The 15,485-nt window shown below is 36.2% G+C and overlaps 1 protein-coding gene across 2 annotated transcripts in view; it reads left to right on the top strand.

Annotated features, from left to right (window-relative positions):
* Positions 1-764: 764 nt before the first annotated feature.
* AARE (acylaminoacyl-peptidase-like protein) overlaps positions 765-15,485 on the top strand; it is a 250,733-nt gene continuing 236,012 nt past the window's right edge. The window contains exons 1-2 of one of the 2 annotated variants that reach the window (XM_089814256.1): positions 808-1,026; positions 1,119-1,157. In XM_089814256.1, coding sequence (XP_089670382.1) covers positions 920-1,026; positions 1,119-1,157 — 146 coding nt within the window. In that variant the 5' untranslated portion in view covers positions 808-919. Of the gene's footprint in view, positions 1,027-1,118; positions 1,158-15,485 lie in introns of both variants that reach the window. The other variant, XM_089814257.1, reaches the window with a different exon arrangement.

The raw sequence follows: 15,485 nt of genomic DNA, 5'->3' as shown, positions 1-15,485 counted from the left end.
TGCCAATTTGCTGTCCTAGCATTGCAATCTCCAACAAGAAGAACATCCCCTCGCTGCGAAAAAACAACAACATCTTTCTTTAACGCAGCATAGGGGTCATTGTGATCTAAGCCACACTTTTTATAAGTTTTAGATACTTGTGGAGCAAAGTAACAGGCTACGATCCTGAGAAGAGTGTTATTTTCCACGATTTTGAGCCATATAAATTGTTTATTAGAATCAATCTTTTCCAACTGAATGGCACGACCTTCTCTTTCTTTTACTAGAACCATTATATCTCCATGACCTTTACCATTTCCCGCTGCCTCATTCCACACTGCCATCTTCCAGTAGCCTTCAAACAATGGGGTCTTACATCCCTCACGCTCATGTGTCTCTATGAGACAAATAATGTCTTTGCCTTCCGTGATAGGTCCTAACCCAGGCCCACGTCTCTACGAATAACCTCTGCAATTCCAACAAACTAAACTTAAGGACGCTTGGGTTAAGCTTGATTGCTATTTGTTTTGATGTGAAAGACTCGAAGTTGAGTTACTATTGCTAAGCATGATTGTTGATCTTGTTGTATCACTACATGCTAAAGTGTTTGTTGTCACACCTTTGTTGCCTTCTTGCTGCCCTTCATTAGAGCAGTGGCCAAAATGATCAATAATTACTTTTCCATTGAACATCCAAGCTCTTTTGCCTTCATTTCTAAGTGTTCTAATTTTTTCCATTTCCATCCTTCTTAGCTATATATATCTCCATTTTCCTTATTTAACTTTGACGCTATGCGTCTCTTGTTTTAGCGAGGAGGATTCCCATTAATCATCGGTTATCTTAGATACGGCAGCTCGGAAGGAAATATTGGAAATGACGTATTTAGTCTGTGCGCTCACGAATAACTTATAAAATTCACGCATAGGTAGAGGCGATAGTGATGGCATTGATATGGCCTGAAATAAATATTTACCCGCACCACTGCCGTTGTCCTTCGTTCAGTCTATATCGACCTCGATCTCGCTTTCCATCTCGCCCGCTCTGCCTGTAAGTCCCGACCTTCGCCCTATAATTCCTAGTAACTAAATAATCTTGCACTGTTTTTGTACTTTGTTTTCTAAAAGACACACATTGATCAGGAAAACTGGTGCTTTTAGTATGGCTACAACCCTCTATCCGTAAGCCTCGAAAACTTGTTGGATTTCCTTTGATTATGTCAATGAACATACGTTCTCACACACATATTTATATTACTACTGTGCTTGCCAAGCTAATTTTTGTGGGGTTTAATGAGACATTTGCTTGTAGAGCCTTCCAAGGTCAAGAAAAACTTCCACACACGCTTGTAAGATGGATGTTATAACTACACCTTAAGTTGTGTTTTCATTCCTGCAGTCATCCTTTGATATGCTTTTATCGCATTCTTGTCTATTGGGTTCGTTACACGCTTGATTAATTGTGTAGATTTAGGAGAATTCTTGGCTTAGCTGCGAAATCTTGCACTGGTGCACAATACTAATATGTTCTTGAATCGTGCAAGACTGTCTCTTTTTTTTCCCGTTCGCCAAATGGCACTAATTTGCTCTTTCCTGCTCTGTTTCCTCTTTGTTATTGACTGACTGATTTATTCTTGTTTTTAAGCCGTTTAAGGTTTTGTGATTAAAGAAGCATGCTTTCATTCGTGTTAAACCTCCAGAAGACTTCATTTGATCCATTGACAATATGAATGCTAGTATAAATTTTAGCTTAAGCGCTTGAATCCTTGCTTTTAGGACCATCCCACAATCCAAAAAGTTACTATTTGTCAATTGATGACGAAAACATACGAGTGGAAAAATGCGTGAAGTAAGGATGGTTAGCTGTATAGTCGGCGTTCACAATATAGTTGCTAGCATGAGGGAAGAGAGGTTAAGCTTCTTGTTCAAAGGACGCAAATGGTTCTCATCAAACAAAGATGCATTATCTGTTACTAGACACAAGGCCTGTTTTTGCTTCTGAATCCAATGTTGAAAACAATACACTGACACATGACAGTCCTGGAAACCAGTAGTAAAAAGCCTAACTGCTTCCTCCTTACTTAAGGTTAAATTACATGGTTCTAAAACCTTGAAAATTTGAAATTCCCACAATTCTATATGTTATTGTTATTTGAGTTAAATGGTGTTGTGGTTATTATTGTTGTAGGAGTAGAATCCTTCAACCTATTTTAATATTCAAAAAATTATAGTAGAAGCCTCCATCTAGTAAAGAGTCATTTGTCAATTTGCACGCCCCTCAAAAATATCATGTCCCCACTATTGGTGCTCCAATTAGCTCACTGTATTTGTAAAAAATAACACTTAAAAACTTTTTAGCCCTGGGGTATATAGGTAGGCTAAAATGATTAAGCAATGATTTATGATCGAAATATGGGGTGCTGGGGGGGGCGGGGAGGGTTGGTAAAAGCGACAAGAGTAGGTGTGACTCTTCTCCATTTGAAGCTCTATAAAGTTTAGGAGTGTGATTTCTTAGAAATATCACAAAACAAGAATGTTCTAAAACTGTATGCAAACAAAAACGTAAACCTGGAACACATATTTAGGTCTATTCAATTTTGTCACCTAGTCCTTTTTGTATTAGCTTTTGTAATTAGACAAGAAGGGAAGTAGAAAATAATTTGTCTACAGGCATATAAATAAATAATATGAGTGTTGATCTAATATTAGCTAATAAGTTAATAATATGAGAATTGTTTCTTTTTAATGTTGAGCTTCTGGCTGACCTATGTATCATATAAATTTTATACTATAAGTATAAGATATTCATGTGATTGAAATTTTGATCAATGACTTCGTTGAAATTGGTTTCTAATCCTTTAGAAGAAAAGTGAAGAAAATGTATTCCAAAGGCAACTAAAGCATAGACTACTTTAGCTTCCAATGGGCTTGATAATCAATTTACCTTAATATTTAAACTCTTCAAAACATTTCTGACTGACATCAATGAACCATTCGTAATAATCCTTTATTTATTAGTACATTCCACATATTAATCAAGTTTTTTTTACAATCAACTGGATGGGGTATTAACTCTTCTGAACACAAAGCAGCAAATATGATCAAGGAGATTTTTCAAATCCCCCAAACTACTTCGCCAATAATGGAAACCAGATTTGATTTGTATTATACAACTCCAGTTGTTAGAAACATTTACATAGACTCGCCAAGAGCCTATTCATGGATATTGAACAAGTTCTTACAGAATAGTTAAAATCGTGGTGATCAAAACGGGAGCAATAACCTATTGCAAGAGGGCAGTGGCTACGGTGCAACTTATATGCACCCAGACTAGTGTTAAATAGTCTGAAGTCTTTAATATACAAATGAAATACACTTAAAAGAGGTGCATATAAGTTGCACCGTAGACAGTGCTATTGCAAGAGAATAATGCTCATCTCACTTGGATTTCTTACTTCTCCAACTTACCTTGCGATCATGAAATTGAAGCTAGGATGTAGTTATCACTTAGAGAATCAAATTTAGACCAAAGTCCTTAAGTTGTTACCATAGAAATCCCGTCCATTAATTATCAAAATTTGTTTTGGTAGATTGTTGGTAACTTAATTCATGTTGTAGTCAATTGATAGACTGGAAATATGGAACACCTTAAGAGTATGTGCTCAGATTCAGTTATGTTTGTTATATCATTCTATTTAGGATAATAAGAAACATATGAAATAATATGCTAGCCACAAATACTCGAGACACAAGGCTTAGATGGCAAACCCTTACAGGAAAAAGCCCATCTGAAAAGGACATTTGAGCTTTGTCTTCACACCAACTATGAATCTTGTAGCTTATTACAATACACAGGAGACACATTTGTATTTGTTGTAGACAACATCCAATACAATAAGTCTGTTGTCTAGCATTTCATTGTGTAGACAACAGTGTGCAACCTCCAACCTTTGGGCAACAGTGCATCGACTTGCATCAATTATTCCACTTGTACAAACATTTGGAAACCTCGTAGCATATTACAAATACACATGAGACACATTTGTATTTGTTGTAAACAACATCCGATACAATAAGATTATAAGTCTGCTGTCTAGCATTTCACTGTGTAGACAACAATGCACTACCTCCAACCTTTGGGCAACAATTTATCAACTAGCATCAATTATTCTACTTGTGCAAACATTTGAAAATAGTTATTCTCATGGAATATACATTGTCTAATTTTATAACTGCCACAGGGAATAATTGTAGTCACACAACCAAAATCTAACTGTGTCTTGATGTCAGCTTGCTGCACATTAAATCAAACATGACTTCCATAGCTAATCACCAAATATAACAAGCCATTGCAGCACACAATCATTTTCATTTAAACTGCACACGTGTTCATGATTCAAATGAAAATTGTTACAATCACTAAATTGCATAATGTAGTTTACGAAAGACCATTCAGTGTTCACCAATCATTAAAAGGATTATCAAAAAAAGTATTGCTTATTTGGATTTTCAACAGGTGCAAGTTCATAATCATCATCATTAGGAGCAACAAAAATTAAGAAAACACTTTATTTTATGCCCACTTCTACGAGGTGGACCCACAGGTGTTCCTGGGTGTAGACTGAATGCACCCAGGTGTGGGCTGCGTGTTGGAGTTCTTTTTGACAAGGAACACATCAGGCCAATCTGGGCCTAATACCAGGAAGCATAAGACAGAAACAAGCCTAAGGATCAGCAAAATCCTATACTCAGCAGGGTTAAATCTTAGTTCTGGCCAACGTCAACAGAATCACTAGGACTCCCTTCACTTTAGGCTCTGCAGGGCCAAGGTGGGAAAACCTCAGGGATTGTTATGACTACTTCTATGATATTCTTCTCTTCAAAACTATCCCCTATAGCAGAAAGTGGTCAATGTTCTTCTATGATCCGCCAATAACTTCCTTATAACTAAGAAGATATTGCAAACAAGTAACAACCAGCAATTTTAGTTCTTCATTATATAAAATGGTAAATTGATTGTTTAAATTTTGTGTGTTCAACAACTATATGAATCATCAACTTGCAACTAAAATTAAGTGACCAACGTCTTATCCATTGTTATATAGAGTCAAAATCAGCAACTCAGACCTATTTAATCAACTTGTAATTAAATCTATCAACAGTGAGCTCCAAATTTCATTCTTACCATATCCTTCCCATAAACCCTAAACCCTACCACTTAGAGGAAGCAATTACTTAATTCTTTGAATTAACAACAATCAGTAAGAGATACACAATTCATCCAAATTGAATTAAACTGAAAGAAACTTGTTCATTACAATCTCAAGCTCATAGGTATATAAGGAAGGAGACAAAACTCAAAGACATAGATATGCAGGATTTTCTTTTTTGTATTGATTTCCCTTTGAAAAATGAATACAATATTGATAAAACGCAAAGTGTAACTCAGAACTAGACAACTGATACTTGGTATTCACTGTATTCTTTAGTATACAAAACTGATTACATTCATATAATTACCAAAAAATTGGAGGGACTGTAAAAAGGCATAAAACACGAAAATTCTATAAACTACCAACCACCACTCCACATCTTGGGAATCCTTATATAGAGGATTCCAACAAGCTTCAGATGGGAGGACAGGTGTCAAAAACTATCCGGTCAAAAGGCAAAAAGCAAAAACCTTCGAGAGATTACATTAATACATTCTTTTGCAGTTGGAAAGTAGACAAGAAAGTGGGTGCAAAAAGGAGATGACATTTATGGCAAGAGTCTTTACTTTAACTATTTTGTCCTCTTCCATCTCCTTCTGTCTTCTCATAGCAGCCTCCTTGTTGTCTTTGTCTAATCATCCTCCTGGGATGGTAGAGCTTTAATGTCTGCTATTAATTCCCATATGACCACATCTGAGTCTATCTCGGGCCAAGTAGCATCCCTAACTGCATTCAATTCCTCTATACATTTATTCCACTTAGAATTAGTAATAACCTTTACATCACTTGAGACTTTACTCATATCTGACTCTATCCTAAAAAGAAAAATCAATTAAATCATAGACAACATTAATATCTATCTCATTATTACAATAGGCCAAAAACTTTGAATGTCTTCAAATATCTTCAAATGAAATAGACCATTCCTGCCATTCCTTAAAATTTCCATTACTATCTATAATACCAGGAATGAAATTTGGTATTCCTACGACAATTGTTTTCATTTTCTTTTGGATCAATTGCAACTTTCCTATGAAGAAACCATGTAGCTTCCTTACCCTATTTATCATTTTTCTGGTATTAATGATTACCAGCTTGGGTAAATCCTTTTTCTTGGGGTAGTAGAGGGACCAAATTATCAAAAAATTGAGCATAGGGTCCCCAAGTTGCGAATAGAGGGGATAAAAGGTCTAATGCCTCTGAACACTTGTATTCAGCTCCTTGCAGGCTAATGTAACTGCTGTGCACAATTTGTGAAAGAATCTGTAGGCACCAATTTTGTGCATAAGGAAATTTTGAATTGTCTTTATTTCCACCTCCTTAGCACCATCCCACTCATCAATATCCATGTGTTGGGCTTCTCCCACAACTGTAATGTGAGCTTCAGTTTGAGCTTCATGGTCCTTCACCTAAGTAATAGGTCTAGTCACAACCCTTAGGTTCCTTATCTCATCTTACATGTCAGCTATCTTTTTCTCCAGGACATAAGTCCTCTTCAACTCTTCATATTTTTGTCTAGCATCAATGGATATGCTATAAGTTGTGTACAGTTTTTCTTGCAATGTATCCATCTTGCTCTTCCCCATTAATGATGCCGTATTCACCAAGTTGTCGATTTGGTCATTGGATACAGTGGAGACATTTCAAAAAATGTCATTTTCCTAGGGGGACTCCTTTATCTCCATGAGAGTTGGATTATTATCATCTGGAGCCATGCTCCATATTGCCATTGTTTTGCTATCTATATTAAATCCAGAGCCTTGTAGTTCACCAGTGATATTAGTCTCTTCAAAAGAGACTAATCTTTCATGTTTTCTGATCTGATCCAACATGAAAGAGGAACTAAGCTCCCAACTAGGAAAAAGCAGCATTCCACTTCTTTTTACTAATTCTCTTGCTTCCTCAATTGTGAGATTCTCATTGTTTGGATCATACTCCTGCAACCTTTGCACTAATTCTGCAATTTTCTCAGGTGAATCTCTAGGTTGCAACTATAGGGCAAGTTCATTTTGTTTCACTTTATAAAGGAATGACTTAAATTCATCAGAATTTACAAATTGGTCATCCTTTGTGAACTCCTCCGCCTGAATTATTCTTTCATCCAACATTTGAATCTGCAATTCAGTCATGTTGGGGATCTTCTCATGCTTTCCTGCTTGTTTGATTAAAAAGTTGTGTTCGATGGTATTCAAGAATTTAGATCCCTGAGGCATAATTTGCAATTCCTTTCCTCTTTCCTTATCAGGGATATGAATCATCTTTTGTTTCTTCTTTCCCTTGGCCCATGAAGAGCTCTTTGGTTGATCATCCTCAACCTCTACAGTTATAACATCCTCCTGTTGAGGTGATGGGGTTTTTGCTCTATCTCTAAATTTTGTAGGCACTTGTGTCATTAATTCATCAAAATTGTCCAGGCACTTATTGTACCTATCAAGGTATGGTACATCATGGTGGAAACCCTTGAATGATGGGTCTGCTGCCCTCATGGCTTTTTCTATCTTCATTATCTTACTCCAATGTTGTGTCCTCTCCCTACAAACCTCTGTTTGCAGGTAGTTCATGATGCAATCTTCTTTCCAAATTGGCTTGCTGCTAGGAAGAGTGTACTTCCTCATTTGTAAAATAGCATTCCTCACCAAATCATTTGGATCATAGGTTTTAGCTAGGGTAGAGGGAAGTTTAAATTCAGCCAAACACTGATCTATTTCTTCTATGGTATCCTTCCCTATCAAAAAATCGCCTATCTTTGTATTTCTGGCTACAAAAGAGCCTTTCCTAACAACAGGGGCTAGACATTCTTTTTCATCACTAGCAATTGCCAGAAGAATTCTAACTGGCCTAATCTCTCGGGGACATGTCTAGGCAATACATGGGGAGGCTGATGACACCCAAAAACTCTTATAATTGAAAAATATTAAAATAAAAATAAACTAGCCTAGCCATGGCTAAGCACCCTATCCTCATTTGGGCAAGCAGATGGTCTACTTAACATCCTTACTCCCTTAGGTACCCTCTCATTTATATCCATTAACATATTCATGATTGGAAATACAAAATCATTGTAGAAAGCAATAGTATTAGCATAGGGATAAAACCTTTGCCAGAAGCGAGTCCACAATTGCACAGGTAGGGTTTCTCCATTCTCCTTAGTTGCCTCGATAAAGTCTGGATTGATGTGCCCTATGTTCTTGAAAAGGATAATGTGCATTAACAATGAATAATGGAAAAACCTGAAGTTTCCCATGTCTCCCTTTTGAGTTGCCTCAATTTCTTTGTGCATCCTATCAATGATGTATTCAACAAAGTCATAACAGACTTTATGATTTGGATCTTGGATATCCAATGCCATGAGATATTCATAGCCTAGGGCACTCATGGTGCCATCAACTCCTAGTACCTTTCCAATCCCGTGGATGGTATCTCTGAAATATTTGTAGAAGAATTCTAATGACATTAGTTCCCCTACCTTCTTAGGCAACCCCTCCTTTTTCTTCTTTGATTTGGGAATGTGCTTCCTCATGATAGTTCTAATGTAGAAACTCTTGGAACTCTTGAAGATCTTGTTCATTTTTTCTTTCTCAATTTTCTTTGAGAGGTCCTCCTAGGTCAAAAACTTCAGTAGAGGTCTCCCTATCCAATTTGCACAGGACACTCATATCCTTTCTATGGAAGGCCTTGGTTGTCAGATTGTAAGACTTGATTAGTGCCTTCACCAAATCAACATCAACTATCACCTTTGGCACTATCAATTTTGCCATGTTTCTGATCCATGGGTTACAAATTGGTGATTTTGCATACCTATTCTGATAAAAATACCATAACAACTCATTCCCATTGGTTTCAGGTACAATGGCATCTCTGCAGAAGGAGTATACATCTCTGAAGACACGGGCATTCAAAGTTTGAGCATGAGAGAACCCTGGGAGAAAATACACCCACTCTGCATATAAAGTTGCCAATTTTGACTTTGCCTGCTCTGTGGCCTGTAAAGATTCTTCCACATCAACCTGAGTTATCATCTTTCCCTCTTCCTATGCCATGTTCACTGCAACTGAAGATTTTGGAATAATATCTGTCAATATCGGCTCTGAGAACATTGAAATTTTTTGCAAATTCTTGGTGCTCAAACTCTTGTCTCTAAACTTATGCAAAATACTGTAACTCAGGAATTCGTTACATCAACCTATTAATGGAGAGAAAAGCAACAGAGGGGTATTTATGTCTCTTAATGTCAACGTGCGTAGGAAATTTCAAAAATTGCAAAAGTGCAGAGCAATGACATGTACAACCAGCCTTTTAATTCTTTTATACACCTTTTGACAGGACATAACCTTTAAAATCATAATGAGGCTTCTAACAGTCATTTCTCACTTAACATTTCTTCCTCATGACTCAGCGGCCATACATCTTACTTCTTTTCGCCGCTTTGCGTTCTATCCTCTGTTGTTGGTGACTAACTATACGATCAAGCGATCATGGGTTCCAACCCTTTTCTTAACTTCAATTGTGTGGTCGCCGCCTCATGTTAACATTGAAACTTAACATAAGTGACCCTGCGATCACCTTTACTTCATGAAGTCGCGACCTCGCACAGGGTTACATTTTTTAAGCCTTTTCTCTTGCAACCAAGTGGCCATCACATTCAACTTTGAATTCAACTGCATCTCATGGTCACGGTCAAATTTCCTTTTATATTTACTAATTGCACGACCAAGCGATCAAGCCTTTCTAATCGTCCTCGCCCGGTTGCAACTTACTTCTCTTATTGGTTAGCTAACATTGCGACTGCACGATTTAGCATCTTTTTAACTCTTTCGCCTAGTCGCGATTAAAAACTTAATTCTTTACCTTACCTCGCGACCATGCAAATAAAACAATCCTTTTGAAAGTGGGCAATCACCATGTGTCATTGTCGTTATATCGCTATGAGTGAAAACCTTGCAACTCTGGATAGCGACATAAAGACATCCGTTGATTTCAAACTTGATCTACGATGGAGACATTTTCTTTGAAACTTTACCTTAGCTGGGTCCACTTGACAGGTGTCACCTCGTCGCTACCTCGCTAAGATTAAAACACCTCTAGATTCTTATAACGACAAAGCGACAACCTCTGATTTTCTTCAATCTAATGGTCTTGAGAAAATACTAGCTTGCTATCCACACTAGTACCCTTGATCAATCGAAAACTACATTTATGCCACATTACTTTGACACCGAACTGCCACATCACTAGGTTCAATCCACATGGCGGCATGTCGCACCTTCGCAACCTTAACCCATGGTTTTGATCAGACTTCGACGATTCTACGATCCATATCAATTTGCCATTTCGTTATTTAAACCCAAGGTTAGACTAAACCTCATGCGAACTCGCGATTGAAGACTATTCACAAGCTCTTAAGCATCATCACATAGTCGTAGTCAACTATAAACTTTTGTTATCCATGTGCCTGACCATGTGACGAAAGCAATCTCCTAGTTGTTGCCTAAGTTTGACATAACATCTTTATTGAGGTGACCACAAGATCAAAGCACTCTCAACTGCTTCGCTCGATCGTGGTCAGGGAAAACTTAACCGCCAATCCGCTATGACTCAATGATTAAAGGGAAGAACTTGCTTTGCCAAGTCGCACCATTTGTTGCTGCGGTTTGATAGAGAGCCTTTACCCTACGACTAACCACAGTCGCTTGGTCGCATACTTAAAACACATGAGCCTTCATTAGAAAGAAGAAAGTTAACACAAAGCGCCAGTTTTTGAGGTATTTGAAAATTTAAAATTTGAAGAGTGCGGGCCTAAAATTAAGGGTTTGCTTAGGGTAAAGCATTTTCATGAAAATCTCAAAGAAGCCCTGGGTGCCTGACATAGATAATAAATTTCAAAATGAGGGTTTAGGGGATGAAAACATATTGTAATTAATCCAAACTGCTCAATTAATTTAGAACAATTTTAACAACAAAATTTGGACAAAAAGCCTAGTGAAAATGAGGGCTAACATTGGGTACACACATGTTTTATGCCCAGCCATGTGGGTTCTCCTGGATGCACGGGGTTGCACACCCATAGGGTTGGGCATCCACCCTATGTGCACTTGGAGATGTACCCGCATAAGGTGCAGGCTTACATGGTGCAAACTTTGCAAAATGTAACTATTTGTTTGTTAGTGAATTAGGTTAGGTCAAGAGTGAGAAGGAATTGAACTCTTAGACTAAATACCAGTAAAATTCTGAACTTTTGGATGTACTTGCTGTTTTGGATATTTTTATTTTAAGTATGACTATTTTTAGTAAGTTTCACTATGTCCTAGAATGACCTTTGAGTTTGAGAGTACTTAGAAGTGTCTATATTTAGTAAGCTTTACAGTGTCCTAGTTTGTCTAATTTTGCATTTTAACAAACTTGCTATTTTTGGCAAGTCAAATGATTGGTCTAACTTTTGGCAGATTAGATGAGCACTGGTTGAGGAAGAGGAAAAAGGGTATCCAGTTCTATATCTAAAAAATTGAATTAGTCTAGTAGTTGGCTGAAAATTTACTGAGCTTGAAAAGCATCTTATGAAAGACAACTTTTGAAAAAATATTCTTGAAAAAGCAAGTCTAAAGAAGCACCCCCGAAAAGTAGAAAAAGCACAAAAAGAGCACCCGAGGGAAGGTTGAAGGTTATGTCTACAACTGAAAAGTGAGGAATCACCTAAATATAAAAATCCTGTTTTCAACACCAAATACATCAAGGATGTCATGAAAAGCACATAAAGTTGTAAGATTCCTGATTCTAATCTAGGAAAAGATGGGAAAATTCATGGAGAATCCTTGTTCCAATATCATTTTAAAAAAAGCTATGGAGAAGAACATTGATGGAAGCGTGCTGATTGTTGAAATTTGGCTGAGTTTGGAATTTTTAGGATCTTCTAAAATCTAGAATCTTCATTATAATTGCTCCAGATTTTAAACCACTCTCAAACATCTTGACAATATTTAATATAACATATACTTAAGTATAATGTGACTTAAATATTATATTTTATATGCAAGGAAAGTTGGAAAAAATTACTAAGTCATGAATAAAATCCACCATTGCAAAGTTTTTGCACCCAAAAGATAAAATCCACCATTGCCAAGGATTTACGTCTAGAAGACAATCCACCATTGCCAAGGATTTGCACCCAGAAGACAAAATCCACCACTGTTAGGGATTTGCACTTAATATACAAAATCCATCACTACCAAGGATTTGTGCCCAAGAGACAAAATCCACCACAAGCATGATATTGCACTTAAGTGAAAAAATTCTTGACTACCAAGAAATTGCACCCAAGTGACAAAATCTTCCGCTACCAAGGAAGTGTGCTCAATCATTCAAATGGAATGAAAGGTAATTTTTTTTTTGGGCTAAGTACGGAAAGGAAATATCTTTCAAAAGGGCATCCCAGTGAAATTTTGAGTGTTTTGACAAACTCCTTATTTCAGAAAATTTCGTTGCATCCCAAATTGACTTATTTTTGACTTTAGAACAACTTACTATTTAGAAATGTCTATGTTTAGTAATTCTATTTTTAGTAAATTTCACTCCATCCCAAATTGACATTATATGACTTTGGAACAACGTACTACTTTTAGCAATATCTATGTTTATTAAGACTATTTTTAGTAAATTTTGCTGCATCCCAGACTGGCCTTATTCTGACTTTGGAAGAACTTACTATTTGTAAAAAGTCTATTTTGGCAATAGGTGAGCTCTGGCTGATAAAGAGACAAAAGGGTATCCAGATCTATATCTAGAAGAATGAGCAAAAGAGCCAGTTGATCAGAAAATGGCTAAGTCTGCAAACATCCTTGAAATATCCAATAACCACCATTTGTTCTGGGTTTTGCCAAAGTATGATTTTCTCCAGTAATACTGACTTTTTGTGGTTTTGTTTATTTTCAGATTTGTTATAATTTTTTTTCTTTTTCTTTTGTGAACTTAATTTTGATAGATAATGATTGCAATGCAATACATAAATAAAAAATGCTAAATTAATCAAATCTCAAACATAATAACAATCTGCCTCTTCTTTTATTGAAAGCAATTTGATTTACATCCAAGCACAAAGTCTTAGAGTGCACATACAAACTGGCAGAATTCTCTAGCCTTGCCAAAAGATGATTATTTACAATGAGCTCTCTCCTTTATACAGGAAAGAGTGGAGAGAAAGGTGGAGAAAAAAGGGCGAAAACTCTTAACCACCTTGACCTATTCTCTAACAAACTTCTAACTAACCTCGACTTATTCAAAGTTGCGTGACTAATTGCATGCTACCTGAATATATGTTACAACTTTGCACGTGATACTATTACATGCAATTACATTTTATTTTTCCATTATAGGTAATATGTCAATTACAAATTACAAAATTATGATGAAAATATCTTAAGTGCCTGACAAGGCGCAACATTTTATTACATCATCCTTTCTGGTCTGTATGTTGCCAAAGGAATGCTTTATGAATGATGTGCTCAGGTTTGGGGAAAGCATCTCGAACCGGAATATGAATATGTATCCTTGATTGTTCCGTTGAGTGTTCGGTAACCATTTTTGTCTTGAAAACATGTAATGCCTATAGTGCTTCTTTTACCTCCTTGTAGGCTCCATTATGTGGTCTCGCTTGCCTCCTGTCCTTTCTTTGTTGAATGCATGATTGAAGGACTTTTAAGCAATGAAGGATGAAGGAATATGGTAAAACTAGCTCTTTAAATAGGGGAAAATCTTTAAAACAGGGTTTTCTGGGATCATTGCATAGTAGTCGGCAACAAGTTTTTGGTGAGGAAATGAAGCATGAATGAGTCCATTGCATGCTTGTTGATGTACAAGTATGGATGTTGAGATTTTGACATATGCAGATGGCTGGAAACTGTTAGGACAGTGAATGGATGCTAATGTTTGAGCTAAAAAACATGCATTTTTATAGTGGAAAATGATGCAGAGTATCTTAAAAATCAACAAATAAATGGGATACATGCTGATCCCTTCAAAATATATGAAATACTCTCATTATATAGAGGCATCTTACGAGGTAAAACACAACATGTTTTAACACAAAAACATAAACCCTTCTCCATTTACATATCTTGATTTCTATATCTGATTCCATTGTTCATAACTTTGGTTCTAAATGTCTTCTTGAAAAACCCTTTGGTGTAATTGTTACAAATTAGACCTATTAAAACGTATCTAAGTCTAAGTATAATGTACCAATTACAAATTATGCTGTTTGCATCAAGATCCATTTTCTCTGTCATAAACTAGAAGTAAAACATGTAACCCTACCTAGGGCATCAAATATCTTTCACAAAACAAATTCAAATAACCCCAAACCACTTCTACATTATCCATTTGTGAGTCTAGTTTCCAAATCTGTAAGCCATTAATTTTTCCAATACATAAATCATTGTATAAGCACAAATCTTTGCCCGCAACACCATCGAGGGCATTTAAAAACCAGTTTTCACTCAAATCTTCATAACTTTCACAAACCTGCATAGAAACGTCTCAAATAAAAAGGAAATGGAAGGTAATTCACATATCTTTCCAATGAATCCATTTAGAGTTCGTTAACCATCCATATGTGTCCATACCAAATGCTGCAACATGACTGTTTGCAAGAGTTCTCAAATATGAAAACATTAACTTTCGCCAAAATGATCATAACTTCCTCAAAACTGAATGAAATTATTCCAAACCAAAGAGAGAAGAAAGATAATTCACAACATTATCAAAATATACAGATTATACAGGTTTTCCAGGCCGTACAAGGCTTGGAACCAACACAAATCCAAAAAAACCAATCAAAATATCAATAGTTGAAAACACCAAAATTGCTCCAAATGATTCTTTCTTCTCCTTATTCTCATTAATTGATTTGGAATGACCATTACAATTCTTTTATAGGGTTTTTGATAGTTGAGAACTTCCCAACCAACTCTTGAACCAACTTATTATATTCTTTAACCCCTTTTTGCACTTTTTGCAAAGTTTTAAAGTTGCAACATTTAAGCAACTTTTACATTTTGGAAATTTTAACCTCACAATTTTGTTCCAACCTTACAAACATGTCATAATGGAATATTAATCACCATTTACAATATTTTTACCCTTCCATAGGTTTACAAACAAATTTTGACTCTTGACCAATTCATGACCTTACTAGGACAACTAGGGCAAATTGACAACTTTTACAATTTATGACAAAATGGCTTCATAGCCTTTACATCTTGACCCAAATACAACATAAATGACTCAAATGGATTTAAATATTTCA

The sequence above is a fragment of the Cupressus sempervirens genome, chromosome 2, assembly GCF_028749045.1.
Source record: "Cupressus sempervirens isolate cs-2001-9-10 chromosome 2, ASM2874904v1, whole genome shotgun sequence".
NCBI lineage: Eukaryota > Viridiplantae > Streptophyta > Pinopsida > Cupressales > Cupressaceae > Cupressus > Cupressus sempervirens.
The sequence above is the reverse complement of the archived record's forward strand: the minus strand, read 5'-3'. Positions and strand labels throughout refer to the sequence as shown.